General features: G+C 47.3%; 1 protein-coding gene and 1 pseudogene across 1 annotated transcript; both read left to right on the top strand.

Annotated features, from left to right (window-relative positions):
- The first annotated feature begins 316 nt into the window (after positions 1 to 316).
- On the top strand, positions 317 to 16972 carry LOC129147159 (ferritin light chain-like; annotated as a pseudogene).
- Positions 16973 to 17998: 1026 nt separating this feature from the next.
- On the top strand, positions 17999 to 18721 carry SOX14 (SRY-box transcription factor 14). Its single transcript, XM_008152820.2, has one exon. It carries the CDS (start codon positions 17999 to 18001, stop codon positions 18719 to 18721), a length of 723 nt encoding a protein of 240 aa, XP_008151042.1.
- The last annotated feature ends 1783 nt before the right edge of the window (positions 18722 to 20504 follow it).

Here is a 20504-nt window from a genome sequence, read left to right on the forward strand (position 1 = left end):
GAAAGAATTCCTTGGCCAAATAAATTTGGCAAACGATTCATACAGCATTCTTCTCTTAAAGTTTAAAGCCCATTGGCACACTAAAGGTTATAGAAAACCCACAGTAAAGAAACCTTGTATCGGCAGTGCCCTGGGCGGTCCCAGATCTGTCTCTTGCTTCAACAGTGTTTGGATAGAACAGACCCAGGAATGGCCCTTCTTCGAGACACTGGCCACTCTCCTGCGTCCTATCCTGTCACCACCTTCAGAACCACCTCTCAGACCAGCCAACACACCGGGGTTATTTTCTACCTTAACTCCTTATCGCCCAACAACCATGAGCTCCCACATTAGTCAGAATTATTCCACCGAGGTGGAGGCTGCGGCCAACCGCCTGGCCAGCCTGCATCTGCGGGCCTCCCACACCTACCTCTCTCTGGGCTTCCATTCCAACAGGGACGATGTGGCTCTCGAGGGCGTGGGCTGCTTCTTCCTGAGTTGGCAGAGAAGAAGCGGGAGGGCGCTGAGTGTCTCTTAAAGTTGCAAAACAAGCGTGGCAGCCGCATTCTCTTCCAGGACGCACTGAAACTTTCCCCAGATGACTGGGCAAAACTCAGGACGCCATGGAGGCCGCCCTGGCCTTGGAGAGGAACCTGAACCAGGCCCTTTTGGAGCTGCAGGCCCTGGGTTCTACACGCACAGACCCCACTCAGCTCTGTGACTTCCTGGAGAACCACTTCCTGGGTGAGGAGGTGAAGCTCATCAAGAAGAGGGGCGACACCTGACTAACATCCACCCACAGGCTGGCCGGCCCCAGGCTGGGCGGGGCGAGTATCTCTTCGAGAGGCTCACTCTCAAGCAGGACTAGGAGCCTTTGGAGCCCAGAGGCCTTTGAGAGGCCCCTCTGCATTTCCCTGGTGTCTGGCTTTTACCTGAGCCTCTTCCCAAAACTACTAGCCATTCTTTTAACCACTCTGAAGCCCTCTCCCATACATTGGACCAAATGAAACAATAAAGCTTTTTGCAGCAAAAAAAAAAAAGAAGAAACCTTATATCTACTTTTAACCTAGAGTTTCTTAAAAGTACTGGACTTTGGCATCATTATTTCTTTTAACACTTAGTAACATCTAATGGATGCCAGTGTCTGCACACTTTGGAAAACCTGGGCTAAAGACCAGATTGGCCATTCATCCCATTTTCACCTGATCAGATCTTAGTTCTATTAGTCAGTCCACATGGTGACAACTGAGCAAAATTTCCTCCAAATAGAATTACAAGGTTTCAATATAGTCTGAAGAGCCACTAGTTTATTGCTTTTCAGATGCTGCAATTTTGCTCATCAATTGGATTAGTAGCATGTGTCATGTGGTATCTTGTATATGACATAACTCCTGTTTAACTTTGATGGCAGGAGTGTGAACTACATACTGTGGCAGCTCATGCAACACCAACCATGATGCTTTATACATATTAGGTCTCAGAAGAAATTCACTGAATTGGATGAAACTGGCTTGAATTTTTCCACCATAAACAGATCACTCCTCATCTTTGGGGCTAATTCTTCACTAAGCAATTACACAGGCTCCCTCTTGTCCTTCCTACAAGAGCTCATTAAATTCAATAGGCAATTACTGAGTGGTCATCAAGAGCCAAGCTCCTTATGCTGTGTCCACTCTGCCCTCTTCTGGAGAAGCCCTACCCCTCCCAGTTGGCAAAAGTAGCCTGGCAGTGCCCTTGCTAATTCCTTTACCCTGAATACCCTCCAAGCCCCTGGAGGAACAGAAAGGAAAGAGAAGCAAATAAGAACCAAAAGAGGAAGGGTGCAATAGGCTTGAAAGATATTGTAGCACAGCTGTTCCTAACTCTTTAGCAGATATAGACCTCTTTCTAGCACCCTTATATTTCACAGACCTTGGCATGATTGGGGATATGTTTTGAGTACCTATTAACTGAGAAAATGTAGAACAAAATATTACACTAAATTCAGTAACAGTTTGAAACTGGAAGCTTTCAATGTCAATACAGAAATCCAGACTTAACCTGGGTTTAACAATTCGGTCATGTGACTCAGTTCTGGACAATGAAATGGAGAAGATGTAATGTATGTAACTTGAGGGTGAGAGTGATAACACTTTATTCTGCTCCTATTTGTTCCAAGCCAGGACTGTTGCTAGATGGTATTTCATTTTTGATCCTCACATCAACCTGTGGGGAAGGCACTATTACCTCTGTTTTATTGTATAGGAAGCTAAAGCTCAAACAGACCCTTGAAATTTCCTTTAAAGAAAGAGAGATCATATATGAGTGGCAAGGTTATTTCCTTATTAACTGTGTTTCAGCATATTGCCTTCTCCCCTACTCTCTCACAGGTGTCCTGAAGGTCTTTTCCTCTCCCTCTGCCACTCCCATAACTGTGAGTCATTCAATTAGGAAGCAACAGCAAAGACCAAGTGCCTCAAAGCAAAGGCAGAGGATTTGGGTGACTATTTGCCCAGGGAGGTTTTTCTACTACCTGAATCAAAGTTAGACTCACTATGAGAAAGGGGAGGAGGAGGAAGCATGGGGCAACTGAGACACCTGGGAAGGAAGGGGAAATTCAGTCCTACTGGAAGGGAGATTGGTAGAGTCATTGTACCTTGACAACCAGGTTGCTGAGAGCAAGCTGAATCATGCCCAGTGCCATCAACCTGAGGATACTGCCAGCTTCTCTCTGCCCCAACTGACCCACCATCTACATGAAATCAATTATCTAATAGTCCCAACCCTTTGGTGTGGCAGTCGGACAGAGGGAACGGTTCTCCCTAGCCAAAGGGGGTCTGGGAAAAACCAATTGGATAGTTCCCTATAAGCCAGGAAAGCAGTGGACACCTCATCCATGTTATCTGAGGCTTCTTAATACAGACATAACAGGAGGAGTGTTAAGTTCTGTTTTAAAATAGAAAGGTGGTTACTGCATGCACTAGTTGGAAGCAAAGGAAGCACTTGTCACTTGAGGAATGAAGCGACAAGAGCTAAAGATGGGAAAAGAAAAGGAGGCAGGCATTAAGAAGAAAGAAAAGTTGGTGGTTGGCAGCATATGAGAGAAGGGAAAAGAAAAGTCCATGATAATACCAACATTCCCAGCCCCAATGAATAATCACTACAGGCAGAAATAAACAAGGAAGGAGAGTGGGGAATTTGCATAGATGGAAAAATAGATACTTTCTGCTTTGGACAGAAGAAATCAGAAGCAGGACTAGAACTTGGTGAAGCGGTCAGAGCAGAAGACAGGTCTGAGTCCATTGAGCAGACATCTGTTGAGCTATTAGATACAAGACGTTGAAGTGTCCCGGGTACAAGATTAACCAGACTGTTCTTGACTACAAGCTCATCTTTTTTTTTTTTTTTGATTTTTTAATAGAGAGAAAGAGGGGGATAGAGAGTTAGAAACATCGATCAGCTGCCTCTTGCACACCCCCGACTGGGGATGTGCCTGAAACCAAGGTACATGCCCTTGACCAGAATCGAACCCGGGACCCTTGAGTCCGCAGGCCGACGCTCTATCCACTGAGCCAAACCGGCTTCGGCTACAAGCTCATCTTAACTCAGCTGATATGTTTCAGTACAGGACTGGGCTCTCCCAGAGAGCAAGTGAAAAGGGAGAAGGCAGAAGGCTGAGGTCAGCACCTTTTGGAAAGAAAAGTTTAGAGGATGGACAGTACCACCAACTGCTGCAAATGGTCAAGGGAAAGCAGAGCTGAGCAAAGATCATACATTTGTAATTAGGAGAGTCTGGCTGCCTTTGCTAGTTCACTTTTGGTACTTTGTGGAATCAGGGAACAGAAGGGAGGGTATGCAGGACCAGAGGTGCAGGAAAGACATGGAACCAATGGCATGAACTTTCTACTCTAGAAATCTGGAGCAGAACCTACTATTCCAAGACCATTACAGGGAGAAACTCAGCACGGCTCTCTCCTATTTCTCCTGTAATGCAAAAGCAAGAAAGATTTTGTGAAGGGAAAAGGGATCATGGGATGGTACATTGAGGAAGAGGTACGGTCAGCTTGTTTTTTTGTCCCAGGACAACAGAAACTAGAGTCCATCTTTGGGCAGAAAAGATTATATTTTTGCAGAAACCTGTTAATAAAAAGGGCCCAGGCCCTAGAGTAGGAAGAAGATAGAGGAATGGTGCAGTGGTAGAGGGAACTTTTAAGAAAAAGAAGAACACCTCTTCTTCTGAGACGGGGAGGGTAAAAAAGATGGGGAAGAAACAGCCAAGTTTGAACATGGAGAGATGATAAGAGACTTCACTGGGGAAATGACTACAGTCTGGAGGATCTTTAGTGCAGCCTCACTGAAGGGAGTGCAGTCAGAACAATAGATGAATAGAGGGACGCCTAAGCAGCCACACAGCTGCAACAGGACTGCTGAAATCAGCACAATCATAAGACTCAGGATAGGACCTAGGAAGCTATAATGTGAGTGTGGGAGGGGCGGCGGGGGGGGGGGGTCGTCTCCAGACTCCCAATCCTGTTGGGGCCACATCATGTTTCCCAGCAGCTGTAAAGTAGAAAGTATCTACTGTTCTAAGATAATTATAGGGAGAAATTCAGCCCAACTTATTTCTATTCCTCCTGGATTGTAAAACTGAGTGGTTATTTATACAGCAAGCTGATGCCAACCCAAATAAACTGGTCAGTAAAAATAATCACAATTTTACTACATTAAAGTATGTGAAAATAGAGTACAATTGAACAGAAAATCCATAAAAATAAGACTCAGATGTGCATACCAAAAGAGCTTCAAACTCTACATGTAACTTCAGCTAAGTCCAATCCTAGACAAAACCTGAGATGGTGAAGAAGGGAGGCTTGGCAATAACTAGGGAGTTTTTTACTGCGCCAACAGAAAACCTAACCAGAAAGGACTTAAACAAAAAGGAAAATGAATTCTCTCACATACCAAGAAGTTTCAAAATTGGGTTCCAAAAGTGGTTATTCAGCAATGAGACAAAGTCATCAAGGAACTAGATTCTTCCCCTTGTACCACACCCCATCCTCATCTTCTTGATGTGTTCTCTTCAGCCATCCCTTCAAGGTTCTAAGACGGCCACCCTAGCTCCAATGGTGAAGTGGTAGCATGTAGACAACAACATCTCAAAACAGAAAAACTGGGAATCATTTCCTTCTGTGCAAGTCTTTTGAAGAGCAAGGAAAACTTTCCTAGAACCCCACCCCAGAGCAGACTGGGTCACATGCCCATCTTTAAGCCAATCACTGGAAAGCAGATGGACACTCTATTACAGGTTTAATCCAACAACCCCCGGGTACTTGGACATTGAAAAGACTCAAGGTCTGATTAGCAAAGGAGAATAGGGGAAATGACTGTTAGCTGGGCAGTCAGCATTGCCTATCACAAGTCAGAGAATCACAATAGGATGGTTCACAGATGAGGAGGGGGGGTCTGTGCCATCAGCCAGAACCACGAAAGAACTTCAAGGTATCTGACCTACTTACTCAGCTCAAGTCCATCTTCACATGTCCAGTAAAGATGCCCTACATTTGGACATCTTTAAACAAGTATTTCAGCAAGGCAGTCCACTAGAATAGGATCAGCCAGACCTATGTACCAGTCCTCACCCCATGGCCTGCAAGTACATAAGTGACCCTTGACACACCATTCCAAGGAGGCTTCTTTCTCTCATTATCTGTGTCTATTGTGGAGATTAATAAACAAATCATCTCTGTGTATAATAAGCACTGTGAAATAGAAGGATTGAGATTAACTTTTAAATGGTAAGTTGAGGATTATAAATGGACTGTCCTGATTTGTAGGGAAGTCTAATCATTGCTAAAATTATCCTACTGAATGTAGCTGTTGAACATAGGTTGATAAGGGGATCAATCCACTCTAGCATAGTAAGTGCAAACCTAAAAATATTTTTAGCAAAGAACTGCTGCAAGATATATTTGGTTAAAACCATAATAACAGACCAAAATAAGTCCTCATCAGCAAACTGGACATTCTGCTTTCTGATACAAGTAAGAATTTAGGGAAATTTATTGAAAAAAAAATGTTGTATTAGCAGAGACATTGCAAATGCTTACCCTGAATAAACAGTGGCAGTAAATAAGTACTGAGTAACTTCCAAATTCTTCCCATTTTCATCCATCTGTATTACACTCTCATACTGAACTTCATGAAGTCCCATACTTAATCACTCACTCCTCATCTCCAAAATGTACGGGTTTGGTTGCCCATCTAATAGATTGCCAGCCCCTCATTCTGTCATTAAATGCTATTGATATCTGGTTAACCTTACTTTTCACCTTTCCCCAGCTCACAATGAGTCCTTCATCCCATTTCTGTACCTGCCCCAATGCACATACCTCCCAACCTGAACTGCCTCCTCCTTTCTTCTCCTCAGCTTTTACAATTTTTCCCAACCTTTCATGATAGAAGAGGGTCAAGGACCCTGCTCAAGGAACTTTCTGTTAAGAGCTAGCCCTCAAGGATCTGTGCTGTCCTCCTCTGCTTCCTACCATGCTTAGGTTCCATCCAAGTTCACACTAGGTCATATTGAGGGGAATCAGGGTAGCAAGATAAGGGATCTTGAACCTGAGTTCAAATCCTGGATCCAGCACTTACTAGCTAGTCTTTGACTTGGGGTACTACTGTCTAAATGTTAGGGGCCTCAGTATCCTTCTCTTCAAAATGGGGATAACAACAAATTTCTCCACCCGGGCTTATTGAGTATTAAATAAAATAATGCATGTAAAGAGTTTTTGCATAGCACCTGGTATATAATATGAGAAAAGAAAATTTCAATAATAGTTGGCCACTACCTGCTATAATTGTCTGCTCTCAAATTACTTTCTGGATATGAGGGTGGTCTGCCTGTAACATCTGTCAACCCATTGATTTGCCAGGGTTTATTCAGCTGACCTGGCTGGCTAGGCAGATGTCCCCTTCCCCCCTCACTGATCCATATGCATTACTGCTGAAGCTGTGAGCTCAGTCAAAGAGGACGACCTTCCCTCCAGAGGAGAAGACTGGTCTTTAGTCAAGAGTACATGTACTAGTAGCTGTGTTCCCCTGCTAGAAACTCCAAAAAAAGCTCTCGAATTACTTTCTGAACCTATGTCTTGCCTCACTGGTCTGACTGAAATTCCTGTGAACAATGACCTCGAAAGACAGATCCCCTCCTCTACCCAACTCCTCCATCAAGTCTTGTTGGGCCCTCAACAACTAGGCTGAGGAGGCTTTGCCAAGTCTAGGTCATGACTGAACTTTCCCTCTTGCCACTAACTCACATAAGAATCAGAGATGTCAGCTCTTCCAGATCCCTAGGTCAGCGCTGTTCCAGATATAACTGTTCCCTTATATGTTTTTTAGGGAGAGTTCTAATAAGAGTAGAGAGGCATGTGCTACTTCGCAAAGGGCAGGACTGCCACAGGGCAGCATGAGGGCACTGACCCCTGGAAGGCAGAGGAGAAAGAATGCCAAGAGGTAAGACAGAGAGGAGCTCAGAAAGTTAGAGGTAGGGTGCCAGAGCTCAGGAGAGGAGCAAAAGTGAGGACAAATAAAACTAAAAAGCATGAAAGATGAAATATGAAGGGGAAGACAGGGCACATAAACTGAAGCTCCAGGAGAAGTAAAGGAAATGTTCTGGGTGAAGATGAAGGGAGAACACCGGCACCAGGCAAAATAGCAATCACTCCACATTGGAGCAGTGGGACTTAGAAGACTGCCATTGTTATGCCATCTCTTCAACATGATAAAAATACTGGAAGTTACACTCCAATAAAACATGGAGTGGACATGAAAGGGGAAGATATGAGAAATGGAAAATAGGAAAGTCAACCCAGAAGGAAAGGGACTCCAGAAAACGTCTTTGAGAAAGAGATGAGAATGGAAGACTACCTGACATGGCTGACCTCGAGGGAAATTATGAGAGGCTATGGGAAGATTGGGGAGAATCAGTGACAGTTACAAAGCAAACCAAATAAGTGGGAAATAGGGCAATGAGTAGGAAGTAAAAAAATTGAAACAGTCATAATGCACAACTATGAATACTTACATAGGCATAATGTAAATGTTGCTAATTTAACAAAAAAAGAAACTCTAATAGAATTACTACATTGGGAGGGTGGAAGAAGGGAAGTGGAGGAGGTGAAGGCAGGGTCAGAGAACTAACTTCTCACCTACTGAGGCAATAAATAACAGTCTGCACATTCTTTAGAAATATGGAGAGGTGAAGAGGTTCTGAAATAGTGGAAAATGATTACCTCTGGAGAGAAGCACTTTTTGGGGGACGGGGAAGAGCAGGGGTGTCCTGGGTCAGGCGACTTACCAGGCTTTATACTATCTGACTTTTTTAAATGCATGAATGTATTATTTCAGTAAAATAAAATTTAAATAACAAATAAAAAAGGTCAAATTGATCAGCATATTCTAAGTCAATATACTGTCTCCTCATCAATTGCTAATTAATGTTTTACTTACAGATATTTTCCCTTTTTGTGTGTGTGGATCTTTTAATTATTATTTTGCTCTTTTTCTTTAACTGGGAGGGTTTTGTTTTTCTTTTTAACTTTTTGTTTTGTTTGATTTTTCAAATCTTTATGGTTGAGAGTATTACAGATGCCCTCCTTTTTTTCCCCCCATTGACCCCTCCACCAGGTTTCCTGCCCCATCCCAGGCCTTCACCATCCTATTGTCTGTATCCATAGGTAATGCATATATGCATATAAGATCTTTGGTTAGTCTCTTCCCGCCCCCCATCCCCCAGTCCTCTCTGAGACTCCTCAGTCTGTTCCATGTTTCCATGCCTCTGGTTCTATTTTATTCATCTGTTTATTTTGTTCATTAGATTTCCTGTTCTTTTATTTTGATTTTTAGATTCAACTGTTGATAGTTATGTATTTTTTGCCATTTTATTGTTCTTATTTTTTAACTTTTTTTTCTTCTTCTTCCTTTTCTCAAAGAATACCCTTTAACATTTCATGTAATAATGGTTTGGTGGTGAGCTCCTTTAGCTTTTTCTTGTCTGTGAAGCTCTTTATCTGACCTTCAGTTCTAAATGATAGCCTTGCTGTGTAGCCTTGCTTTTAACCTTTTTTTTTTTTTTACTGTTTATCCTCACCCAAGGATATTTTTTCCATTGATTTTTAGAGAGTGAAAAGAAGCAAGGGGGGAGAGAGAAACATCAATGTGAATGAGACACGTTGATTGGTTGCCTCCCACGACCACGTCGAGCAAGGAGCAGGGAGGGGATGGAACCTGCTACCCAGGTACATGGCCTTTGACCCAGAATCGAACTGTCAACCTTTCTGTGCTTGGCTGACCCTCTAACCATTGAACAACACTAGCCATGGCTTTTTTTTTTTTTACCTTTTGACCACCAATCTATTGTCTGAGTTTGGCTTTTGTTTTGACTTTTTTTAGCTTCCACATATAAGATAAATTATACGTTATTTGTCTTTGTTTAACTTAGCACAATGCCCTCAAGATCCATCTATGTTGTCATAAGTGGCAAGATTTTATTCTTTTTTATGGCTGAATAACATTGCATTTATACACACACACACACACACACACAACACAATTTCTTTATCAATTCATCCATTTATATACACTTAGGTTGTTTCCATAACTTGGCTATTGTAAACAATGCTTCAATGAACATGGGGCATATATCATTTCAAGTTGGTGTTTTCATTTTCTCCAGATAAATACCCAGAAGTGGAATTGCTACATCATATGGTAGTTCTACTTTGAATCATTTGTGGAATCTCCATACCATTTTCCACAGTGCCTACACCAATTTACATTTCCATCAACAGTACACAAGGCTGCCCTGTTCGCCACATCTTCGCCAATACTTATTTCTTGTCTTTTTTATAATAGCCATTCTAACAGGTGTGAGAGGATATTTCACTGTGGCTTTCATTTGCATTTCTATGCTAATTAATGATGTTGAGCATATTTTCATGTACATGTTGGCCTTCTGTATGTCTTGGGAAAAATGTCTATTCAGATCTTCTGCCCATTTTTAATCAGATTATTTGTTTTTTGCTATTAAGCTGTGTGAGTGCTTTACATATTTTGGATATTAGCCCCTTATCAAATATATGATTTGCAAATATTCTCTCCCATTCAGTGGGCTTTCATTCTGTTGATGGTTTCTTTTACTGTACAGAAGCTTTTTAGTATGATGTTGTCCCACTTGTTCCTTTTTGCTTTTGTTGCTTTTGCATTTGGTGTCAGATTTTAAAAAATCATCACCAAGACATATGTGAAGGAGCTTACCCCCTATGGTTTCTTCTGGGAGTTATATGGTTTTAGATCTTACATTTAAGTCTTTAATCCATTTTGAGTTAATTTTTGTTTATGATACAAGATAGGAGTTGAGTTTCATTCTTTTCCATGTGGTTGTCCAGTTTCCCCAGCACCATTGATTGAAAAGACTGTCCTTTCCCCTATTACCACGTCTTATATAACTATAGATATCAGGGTTAGCTCAGAAGCAGACCGAGAGCGAAGTGATGTCATTTCAGAGGTGCTACAAGGGGCTCCCTTCCCCACAGTATCAGCAACACTGCCTGTAACCTCCCCATCATGGTCACGCGGAACTGGGTCTTCAGCAATCCTCTTCTAAAACCCAGCTTCTCAAGTCTTTTTTTTTTTTTTTGACACCCTAATAATTAGTGAATCTTAGCTGGGATTCAACTGACAGAAGTTAATAGGACACAGTTTTGGGATGAGAATGGTGAGGGACAGGATGGCACTAAAGAAACTGGAAAAAGAACAAGAGACAGCTCCAGCAGGGCCAAATTTGTGCTAACAGAGGGAAGTGGTAAAAGTTAGGACAAAATGAGGTTCTCTGCACAATTCTGCCAATAGCTAGCAGCTAGCTGTGATGGAATCTGGAAGAAACAGCATCAGGGAGGGTAACTTAGAGTGATGGTGTTTTGCTGCCTACAAAGCTCTTCCCCTCTGTTGTACAGTTGGAGCCTCTGGTAGGAAGCCCCCAATGATCCCTCCTCCCAGTATTCACACTCTTCTTTAGTCTCCTCCCACATTGTACCAGGCTTTTGTCTCAGTCCCTCTCCAATCATTTGCACCAGGGGGAATCAAGATACTATATTGTGAGCAGTCTTTAGGGAAAGACCCATGTGGTGAAAAACTAGAGACCTCTTACCAACAGCTACATGAGTGAGTCTGGAAGCAGACTCTCCAGTTCAATCAAGCCTTAAAGAGTATCAATCAAGCCTGCAGCTCCAACATCTTGATGCCCTCTCACAAGAAATCCTGAGTCAGAACCAACTAGCTAAGCTGTTCCTGGATTTTGACTCTCAGAAACCATATAAGATAATAAAAGTTTGTTATTTTAAGTCACTACTAAGGTAATTTGTTACACTGGGGGCCAAGATAAGTCAAGTAATTTGTCCAAAGACTCATAGTAATTAGAAACCCTAAGTCTTGAATTTTATATTGATAGCTCTTTCTACTTAACCATCAATTCACTCAACAAATACTTCAATGACTTTCTTATTAAATAAAATGTTAAGGGTTGTTTGGGGTTCAGAACATGTAAAAATGATGCTTTAAAGAAACACCAGGTACATGAAAATAAGCATTTAATGTAGCATTTTTTGCAACTGCCGAGTGACCTAATATTTCCTGTTATTTAGGTTGTGAGCAAAGACAGGTGCCACAAAAGAGAGGAAGTGTTATTCTGAACCTTGATTGGGGCTTGTTGCCAGAGTTTGGTCTTATCCTCCGCAGTATATAATTTGTGATAAAACTGGCAAGAGAATGTATGCTCCAATAACTTGGCCAGTTGCATTAGCAAACACAGAGCCTTAAAGAGTATTATTTATGATAAAAGCTGACCAAGGATTCTTACAGTAGAAGAATAGGGGTGGGGGAGCCCTAATGCATGTGAAAAACCTGAGCACAAGAAAACCCAAGGCAGAGGCATACAATGCTGACATTCTTTTGGTTTTTATTCTTAGAAACAAAATGTCTTTCCTGTTCTTATAACCACTGGGATTTTTTTTTTTTTAAGCCTAAGAAACCCCATTTACTCATATACAAATCCTATATTTCTTAAGTGGAGATATTCAAGATGGCTATATGTAGACTCAGTTTCTCCAGGTAAGGCCAACTTAGAAGCCTTGGGCCCTCCACAGGGAAACAGGAGAACTCCACTTGGTGGAAAATGGGAAGAATAAGCCAAGGATGAATTGAGCTGCTATTATCTACTATCAGTGGACATGTTCTCAGAATCATGGACAGCTATGAATGACCATCCCTTCTTTTATTCCTCACTTCCTGAAAGGAGAGAGAAGAGGAGCCCAAAGCATTCAGGAGGGTGGCAATATTCTTTAAGGAATGGTCAAGCAGCTGACCCCAGGGCAAATAAAAAATCTATCTATTTATAAAATTTCTCGACCATAATTGGAGGTGAGAGGCCTCCACAAGTAAAGTGACTGAAAATGCGTATCTTTTGTGCATGGTTGCTGGGGTTGTTGTTAAATAATTCTGGGGTGTTTCATTTCAAGGACTTCCCAATACATGTGAATGAAACAAACTCGGATGGAATCTACAAGACTCTGAATAATCTGAGCCCGGGAATCACCCAGCCTTTCCCCAGCTTCACCCAGCCTTTTCCTTATACTCCGCCCAGGGTCATGGCCAGGTTTCAGCCACACTGGCCCCTTCAATCCTTCAGGTGCCTTCAGTGAGCCTCCTCTCCAGGTGGTACCATTTCCTGCTTCTCCTGCTTTACCCCCCATCCACAACAAGGTTAGCTCTTTGCTGTGCTCAGGTTCCCCACCACCCAATGTAAACACCTTCCTCATCTCAGCCCCTGTCTCACCACCTGATTCACTGCTGACCACTTATCACCGTCAAAAATTAACTCCTTATTTACATAATAACAACATAATATAACCTGACCTTTTATTGAGCAGTTTCATATGCCAAGCACTGTTCTAAGGGCTTTCCTGGTAATAACTCATTTAGTCCTAATACTATTCCATTATGCCCATTACAGACAAGGAAACCAGGACACAGACAAGTTAAGTAACTGAAGTGATCATCTATTAACTTGCACCACCTGGGTGATCACGTGGTCTCTGCTACAAGGAAACTCCAGCTGCTCAAGTTAAGGCAGTCTGAAGTATCACAAAGTCTCCTTACCTGGGCGTGCTCGCGGTGTTGAGGCAGAAGTGTCCTTCAGCCCAGCAAAGAGCTCTGCTAGCTCTTCGTAGGCAAACGCACCCATTGCAGGCTTTCCAGGCATTTGTTCTGGGATCAGAGTTTGTTCTGTTTCAAATTGTTTCTTGCTGGAAGCCGCGCCCTCCTCCTGGGCGAACTGGGCGAGGGCCCCGTGGAGTTTTACAAAATTTCAAAACTCTCCTAGCAGGCTGGGCTGGGGCTCTGGAGGGAAGAACTAGCTAAAGTAATTACCAGGAAATGTCTTAATAGGACCAGAGTCCTGGGTCCTCTCCAGCACTCTCGAGAGATGAGATGTATGAAGTCTCTGAATTTGAAAACAGACAGAAAATGGGGTGGGGGTGGGGGGACGCAAGGTTGTCCTGTATTAAAATATTTTCGCTCATAAGAAAATTAAAAGTTTATGATTTCACCGAAGTGCGTTATTTCCCAAGATCATTCTATCACTCTCAAGTTGGCTTCTGGGTTGGAAACGCTCAGAGATGGGCCGGATTGACGCTCGGGTAGCTGAACAGCGATGCGCCTCGCGCTCACACTCACCGCAGAGCTGAAGCCGGCTGCGCGCAGAGGCTCTTGGAAACCCGCACTTGGAACTTGGCTCAGGTCCTCCCCGAATCCCGGAGGGGCGTCCCGCGAGCGCCCAGCTCCTCCGCCCGCCCAGACGCAGGCCACTGTCTGGGTCTCTTCCGAAAAACCACTGGGCGCGACTCACGTGGCAAGGTCCCCTCTTCCACTCCACCTCCCAGCCATGTTCTGAAAGCCAAGGTCTGCACACCTTCCTCTTCTCGCCGGGCTGTCGTTCAGTCCCGAAGGCCTCGGTGCAGAGACCTTCTGTCCGCTAGAGAGGAGCGGGTGGTGGCCGAGGGCGGCGGAGCATTGATGCCAGGCAGGTGGCTGCGGGCCTGGTAGCCGGGGGTTTGCGCACTTGGCTCTCCCAGGCTGCATCTGAGAGCCTGTCTCCGAAGCTACGAGGAAGGGAAAGGCCTGTTGGAAAAGTTTAAGCCTGAGCAGAAGGAAACTACCCAGCGTCTTCTGTGCGCTCAGAGGTGTGCTGCCACTGGGCACTGGATGACGAAGAGCACGCAGCGACCACCTTCGAGGAGCTCGAAGTCTGGTGGACTGACTACACGGGCTGCGATGTGGCTCCACTAGAGGCTGGGCAGAGGGCGTGAGAAGGAGAGGTTGTGCGAGTGAGAACCTAAAAGTGGTCTTACCCCAGCAAAGGGAATCAAAGAAGCCTCCCCAGAGCAGGTGAAGCCTTTAAGAGTCCTGATGTACGCACGGGCGTTGGGCGGGAGCTCGCTACAAAGGCCCAGAAGCGAAAGCCAGGAGCGCGCATCTAGAGGGGGCTGGAGAGAGTGGGCGGGGCGAGAAGTCCGTGGGGTGGTGACCTTCAAGGTCGTGACCTCTCAACTTCCATTGGAAACACGTGGGTTCGCGACCAGACTTGCGTAAAGGCGCGCGCACTGCAGCTGTGCGCGAATTCTGTAGGAGAACGCGGAAGCGGAAAGGCCTTATCCCAGGGACGTCCCAGCCCTGGAGGGTGGCCTAGTGGCCAAAGGCCCTAGCTTCCTACTGTTGATTAAGTAGGAGGCGCGTGTAGGCGACCTCTGTCCTAAGGCTTGTTCCAGCGGTGACCACAGCTGTTGCTTCTCCCCAGGGGTCTCCTCTTTAGAACGTCCGCCTCGCTGCCTAGGCCTGTCGGGGAGGCAGAGCTCAGAGGGACGCGCAGGATAGAGGTCTGGGCTGCAGATGGCACCAGGTCAGGCCCCGGGATCATGGCAACTCCTGTGTGGGACCCAGCTCTAAGGAGTCCTGAGTAAACCCGCGGCCAAGCAGCACTGTGTAAGGGGTGTGTGCGGCTGCGCTGTTCACCTAGGAGACGTCTCCCAGCACTGAGTTCAAGTCTCAAGGTCAAGAAGTGCAGGGGGATGGTGGCGCCCGTCAGGGTCAGTGCAGCCTGACCCAGCACCCTGGGGCTCCGGAACCCTGGGAGGTCAGGCAATGCCTGGCTCAAAAACTGCCACCCCACCATTTCAAAACCTTGGTACCAATCTACTCCAGACTTTTGAATTGAGAACTAGGGCTGAGCCAGAGATATTTAAGAGAAGCCCGGGCAGTAGGAAGGGGAGAATTGAGGGACTGAAAGAGAGCCCACCTGTCTGAGCAGCCTCAGGGCAATCGAAGAGAGAAAGGGTCTTGGACCCTGTGCCATATCCCCTCCTTGAGCCCTTTCCAAGAGGTTGGTTTGCATTAACCCAAATCTCTGTGTGTGGGTTTAGTGCTCCCTGAGTGTTCTGGTGTGAGAGTTTGGTGGGTCCCCGCTGGATGCTGGATCTCCACAGATAGGAGTATTTCTGTCATTCCTTCCCCAAATCCTCGAGATCTGCAGGCTCTGAAAGCAGGGCTCAGTCTGCAGACTAGTTCCACCTGAGTAAGGGTTGCCTTAGACTCTTGGAAACCCTCCCGGAACTGGGCTGAAAAAGTGCTTCTACTCCCCGATACCCCAAGCTAGATCCAATTTGCAGAGAAAACAGGGGTAAAGGGCAGGATGGAGGCTGAGTGCAATGTAAAGACCGTGCGCCTGCTCTCCAGGTGTCTGGTCAAGGAGGTCAGGGTCCCATCAGAGCCTAAGTGAGTCAAAAACAATCATGGCAATTAGCCTTTCAGTGCCGTTTATCTGCGTGGCTGATTTTGGTGGCTCCAAAGGTCTCCTTGAAAGTTCTGCGTTTGAATGCAGCACCGGCAAATCCGAAGCGGTGCCGTGTGGGGTAGAACAAAATCAGGACTTTCAAATCCTGTACACCCGTTCATCACCACGTCCCACCGGAGTCACATTTTGCAAATCACTTAGCCCTTCTCAACCTCAGTTTCCTAATCTGTAAAATGGGCATAGTGTCCACCTCTCCGGAGAGCAAGCTAAGGATGAGAAATGCCACGCGTCTTTGTAACGGTAGGAAGGAGGAGCAAAGCCTTCGCCTCAAACTTGACACGCTGTATACTAAAGAAAGACCCTCTCTCCCCTCCTCCCAGTTCTCTGCCTGGTTCTCCCCCACCTCCGACCCCTCCGAGCCCGCGGAGCTGTGCACATTTCTGGTGGGCCCTCCCGAGAGAGGCCGATGCAAAAGCCAATAAGCCTGGAACACACGCAGGTCCTGCTGGGCCTGGGACAATGGTTTCCATTTAATAAATATTTCCCCCAAGGGCATTTCACATCGGGCAGGCAATTATTCAAAGGAAACAGGCGCGCAGGTCTGCTCTGCAGGTTATTTCGTCCTCTTTACCCGAAAATGCTCATCTGACTGCAAGAAACGAGTTTCTCGTTCTTGCTGGGTGGGCAGAGAGAGGCGCCCAGGGACAAACCGACCCGGAGTGCGGGTGCCGCCTGAGACTGGGCTCTAGGGCCGCTGCAGAAGGGGAACCGGGAACGCCCACCTCCGGCTAGGGCGCCTGCTGGCCTTCAGGCTGCCTTTCCGGTGCGGGCAGAGGTGGAGGGAAAGTTGGAGGCTTAAAAAACACCTAATAATAATAAGGTCAATAGGAATCGTGATGGAAATCCCATTCCCGCCCCCTCCAAGAAAGTGAAGAGCAGATCGCGGTGCTCTGCGGGGCTCACCAGCCAGGGTCTGAAACCTCCGCACTGCGGGACTCCAGGCCGCCCGGCACCATCGGGGAGCGCCCCGCCGAGCTAACCCGGGGCGCGGGGGCTTCGCCGGGCGCCTCGCGCGGGGGGCCGGGGTGGAGGCGGCGCCTCGGGGGCACCCCGTGAGAACGCAGCCCAAGGACGGCCGAGGATAAGGCGCGAAAAGTTTATTTCGCTTTCAAACCTGAGTTTGATAGATTCTTTTTCTCTTGCAAGGATTTTGACAAGGGGGGTAGAGTGCTGTCCTTGCATTTCGTGACAAGGCTGTCCTATTTATCAACCTGCGCTCCCGGCTCGTCCCCTTTGCTGCCCCTTCCCAGGGTCTTTGTATTCGAAGCCTTAACTCTCCTTTGCAAACCGGGAAAGAAAACAGATACAAAGAGTTTAATTTGTTGAAAGCGCCAGGAACAATGTGGAACCCAAGACCCCGTCCCGCGCCGGCCCCTGCCTTCTCCTCCCCATCTCGGTCTCCCCCGCACACCTCTCCCCGCCCCCGCCGGTCGCGCTCACTCCAGCCTCGGCTGGCGCGGCGGCAGGTGCGCCCCTCGCCTTCTCGGCCGCTGATTGGAGCCCAGGTTGGGGAGTCGCCGCCCCGCGCTTATGTCAGAGTGCGCGCTGTCCCGGCCCACCTCGCCTTTGAACTTCGCCGCTTTTGGCTGGCGTTCCCCAGCCTCCCCGCATTCTCCGCCAGGTGCTGCGCTAGGCGAAGCAGCTCCGGGAAAGCCACGGGAGGGAGGAGGGAGCCTCGGCCGTAGACCCGGGAGAGAAGGGAAGCAGAGAAGGCGAAGGTGGAGAGGGGGGAGAAGGAGGAGCTTCCTTGCCCCCTCCAACAAATTACCTGGCCACTAAATCCCAGAGACTCCGGTACTTGGACCCCGGCGAGTGTCGGCAGCATCCTGGCCCGCCACCCTCTCCTCCCCCGCCCTTTCTGTCCCCACTCGCCCCCCGGGGCCCGCCTGGGCGCGAGACTGGCATGATCAGCTGAACTTTGCGGGGCTAGCGCTTCTTTCTGGCTTCCCCTCAGCGGTGCGGAGGCGAGGGGAGCGCAGAGTCCCGGCTCAGGACGGACAGACAGGCAGACAGACAACCGCGCCCGGTTCGCCTTGCAGAACCCCTGCCCTCCCCGCCCCCACCCGCCTAGCCTCCGGGACCATGTCTAAACCTTCAGACCATATCAAGCGGCCCATGAACGCCTTCATGGTATGGTCCCGAGGCCAACGGCGCAAAATGGCCCAGGAAAACCCCAAGATGCACAACTCGGAGATCAGCAAACGCCTAGGCGCCGAATGGAAGCTGCTGTCCGAGGCAGAGAAGCGGCCGTACATCGACGAGGCCAAGAGGCTACGCGCCCAGCACATGAAGGAGCACCCCGACTACAAGTACCGGCCGCGGCGCAAGCCCAAGAACCTGCTCAAGAAGGACAGGTATGTCTTCCCCCTGCCCTACCTGGGCGACACGGACCCGCTCAAGGCGGCCGGCCTGCCCGTGGGGGCCTCCGACGGCCTCCTGAGCGCGCCCGAGAAAGCCCGGGCCTTCTTGCCGCCCGCCTCGGCGCCCTACTCCCTGCTGGACCCTGCGCAGTTTAGCTCGAGCGCCATCCAGAAGATGGGCGAAGTGCCCCACACCTTGGCCACCGGCGCGCTGCCCTACGCGTCCACCCTGGGCTATCAGAACGGCGCCTTCGGCAGCCTCAGCTGCCCCAGCCAGCACACGCACACGCACCCGTCCCCCACCAACCCGGGCTACGTGGTGCCCTGTAACTGTACCGCCTGGTCTGCCTCCACCCTGCAGCCCCCTGTCGCCTACATCCTCTTCCCCGGCATGACTAAGACTGGCATAGACCCTTATTCGTCAGCCCACGCCACAGCCATGTAACCCCCAGCCCGGCCCACCAGACCTGGAGGGTGGCCTGGAATTGGGGTTTGCACCCTGCCATCTGCGCCTAGCCGGGGCCTGCACACGCCTTGGGGCCAGCCCTGCCCCCAGACTCTGCCTCTCTCTTCCAGGGGGATGGTAGGGGCGTCCTACCCGACCCAAGACGCAGACAGGTGCCAGAAACTTGTGAACATTATCACCACCGCACAGTTGTCCCAACTCCAGCTGTCCCAAATCAGATCTCCAAATGTACCCCCTTTGGACAAAAAAAGTAGGCAGTTTGCTTTATTTATGTCCCCTTCTCTCTCCTCTGATGGGCTTTGGACTCCAGAACTCTCTGATCCTGGTATTATATCTAGAATATGCCTATTTTTTTTCTTTTGCACCCCGAAGAAAAGAGTTAGCTCTGTGTTTTGTCATCAGACACAACTAGGTGCCATTGGCTCTTCATGTGTGGGGAAAAGGCTTAAAAGTTTTCAACTGCAGAAGGGAAACATTTCTATTTAAAACTCATGCTATGATAGTGTTTGCTTCTTTAAAGGTAATACAAAAGGACCCACATGATTATTTACTTTGTATAAAGCAGTGCTCCTAGAGTCCTAAGTTTACTTTTAGACAGAATGTCAGGTTATGAAGTCAGGAAGTAGAAAGTGAACAAAAATTGAAAGAATAAAAACATCCTAAATGGTCGTAAATGTTTTGACGATGTCTTGGAAATGTACCTAGAAGGATTTCATCTCCTTATTCTGTTCATTTGTTGAACAAAGATGTTTTGAATAAAGACAATCTGTCATTGCAAAAAAATAATAATAACCTTTGATGTGCATAAAATCTGAAGTCAGGAGGCCAGGTCCGGGCTGGGAGCTGGTCACTGGGAGGCTGAGAGTGCATAGAGCAACTCTAGCAGTGGCAGCTGGTGGCTGGCCTGCGTTGGCCCAGCGTGGTGGCCTTCAGGCCAGGTGCAAAGGGGACTAGAGTCTTTGATTTGTCCGGATTGTACCCACTTTTTGCCTTTAGGGACGGGGACAAGGGTATAGCTCCCTAGGACATCACTCCTTCTCCGCGTCCTTCACAAAGTGGTCAGACCACTTCAAGGAGCAAATGAGCTAAGACAAAGGCTGGTCCAGACCTCTGAGATCTGGGTGCATTTTCCTTTTTTAAACCAAACTCCAAAGGAATGGAGAGAAACGCGAATCTACTGGGAACCAGTTGCGCATGGAGCACCTGCGTCCTGCAGTAGGTGTTTAAGTTAAATGATTAGGAAGACTGGTGGAAACCATATATATATATATATATATATTCTAAAGGTGTTTGAAAATCATGCTGCTGGTTATTCTGGGGGTTTGGAACTCTGTACTGTTCCTAAGTTAAAAAATAAAAGTCTAAGAAACGCCACGGGAGACTTTTTACTAAGACCCCATGGGATGGGAGCAAAGGAAAAAGGGAGGCGATAGTGACATGCTCAAAATCATAAAAATCATAACTCATAGCCTCCGTGTTTAACAAACAAGGAAAAGAACCTCTTTCTTCCCCCACTGGGTGAATGTTGGCTTGAACATTGCTGTTTTTTGTGGGAGAAAGGACCTTCGGATGCCTTCCAGCACAACTCTTTGGAACTTATTCTCCAAACCAAAGGGTTCTACCCCCTTTACCCCCCCCCCACCACCCACCACCACCCCAGCACCCATCTTCTCCTGGTCTCATCCCCAAAGCCCTGCTCGGGTTTTCTGTGGGTCCGGTGCTTTCCCCACTGGCTTTGATACGGTGGGGATGGGGGTAGGGG

Source organism: Eptesicus fuscus, chromosome 18 (assembly GCF_027574615.1).
Source record: "Eptesicus fuscus isolate TK198812 chromosome 18, DD_ASM_mEF_20220401, whole genome shotgun sequence".
NCBI classification, from domain to species: Eukaryota; Metazoa; Chordata; class Mammalia; order Chiroptera; family Vespertilionidae; genus Eptesicus; species Eptesicus fuscus.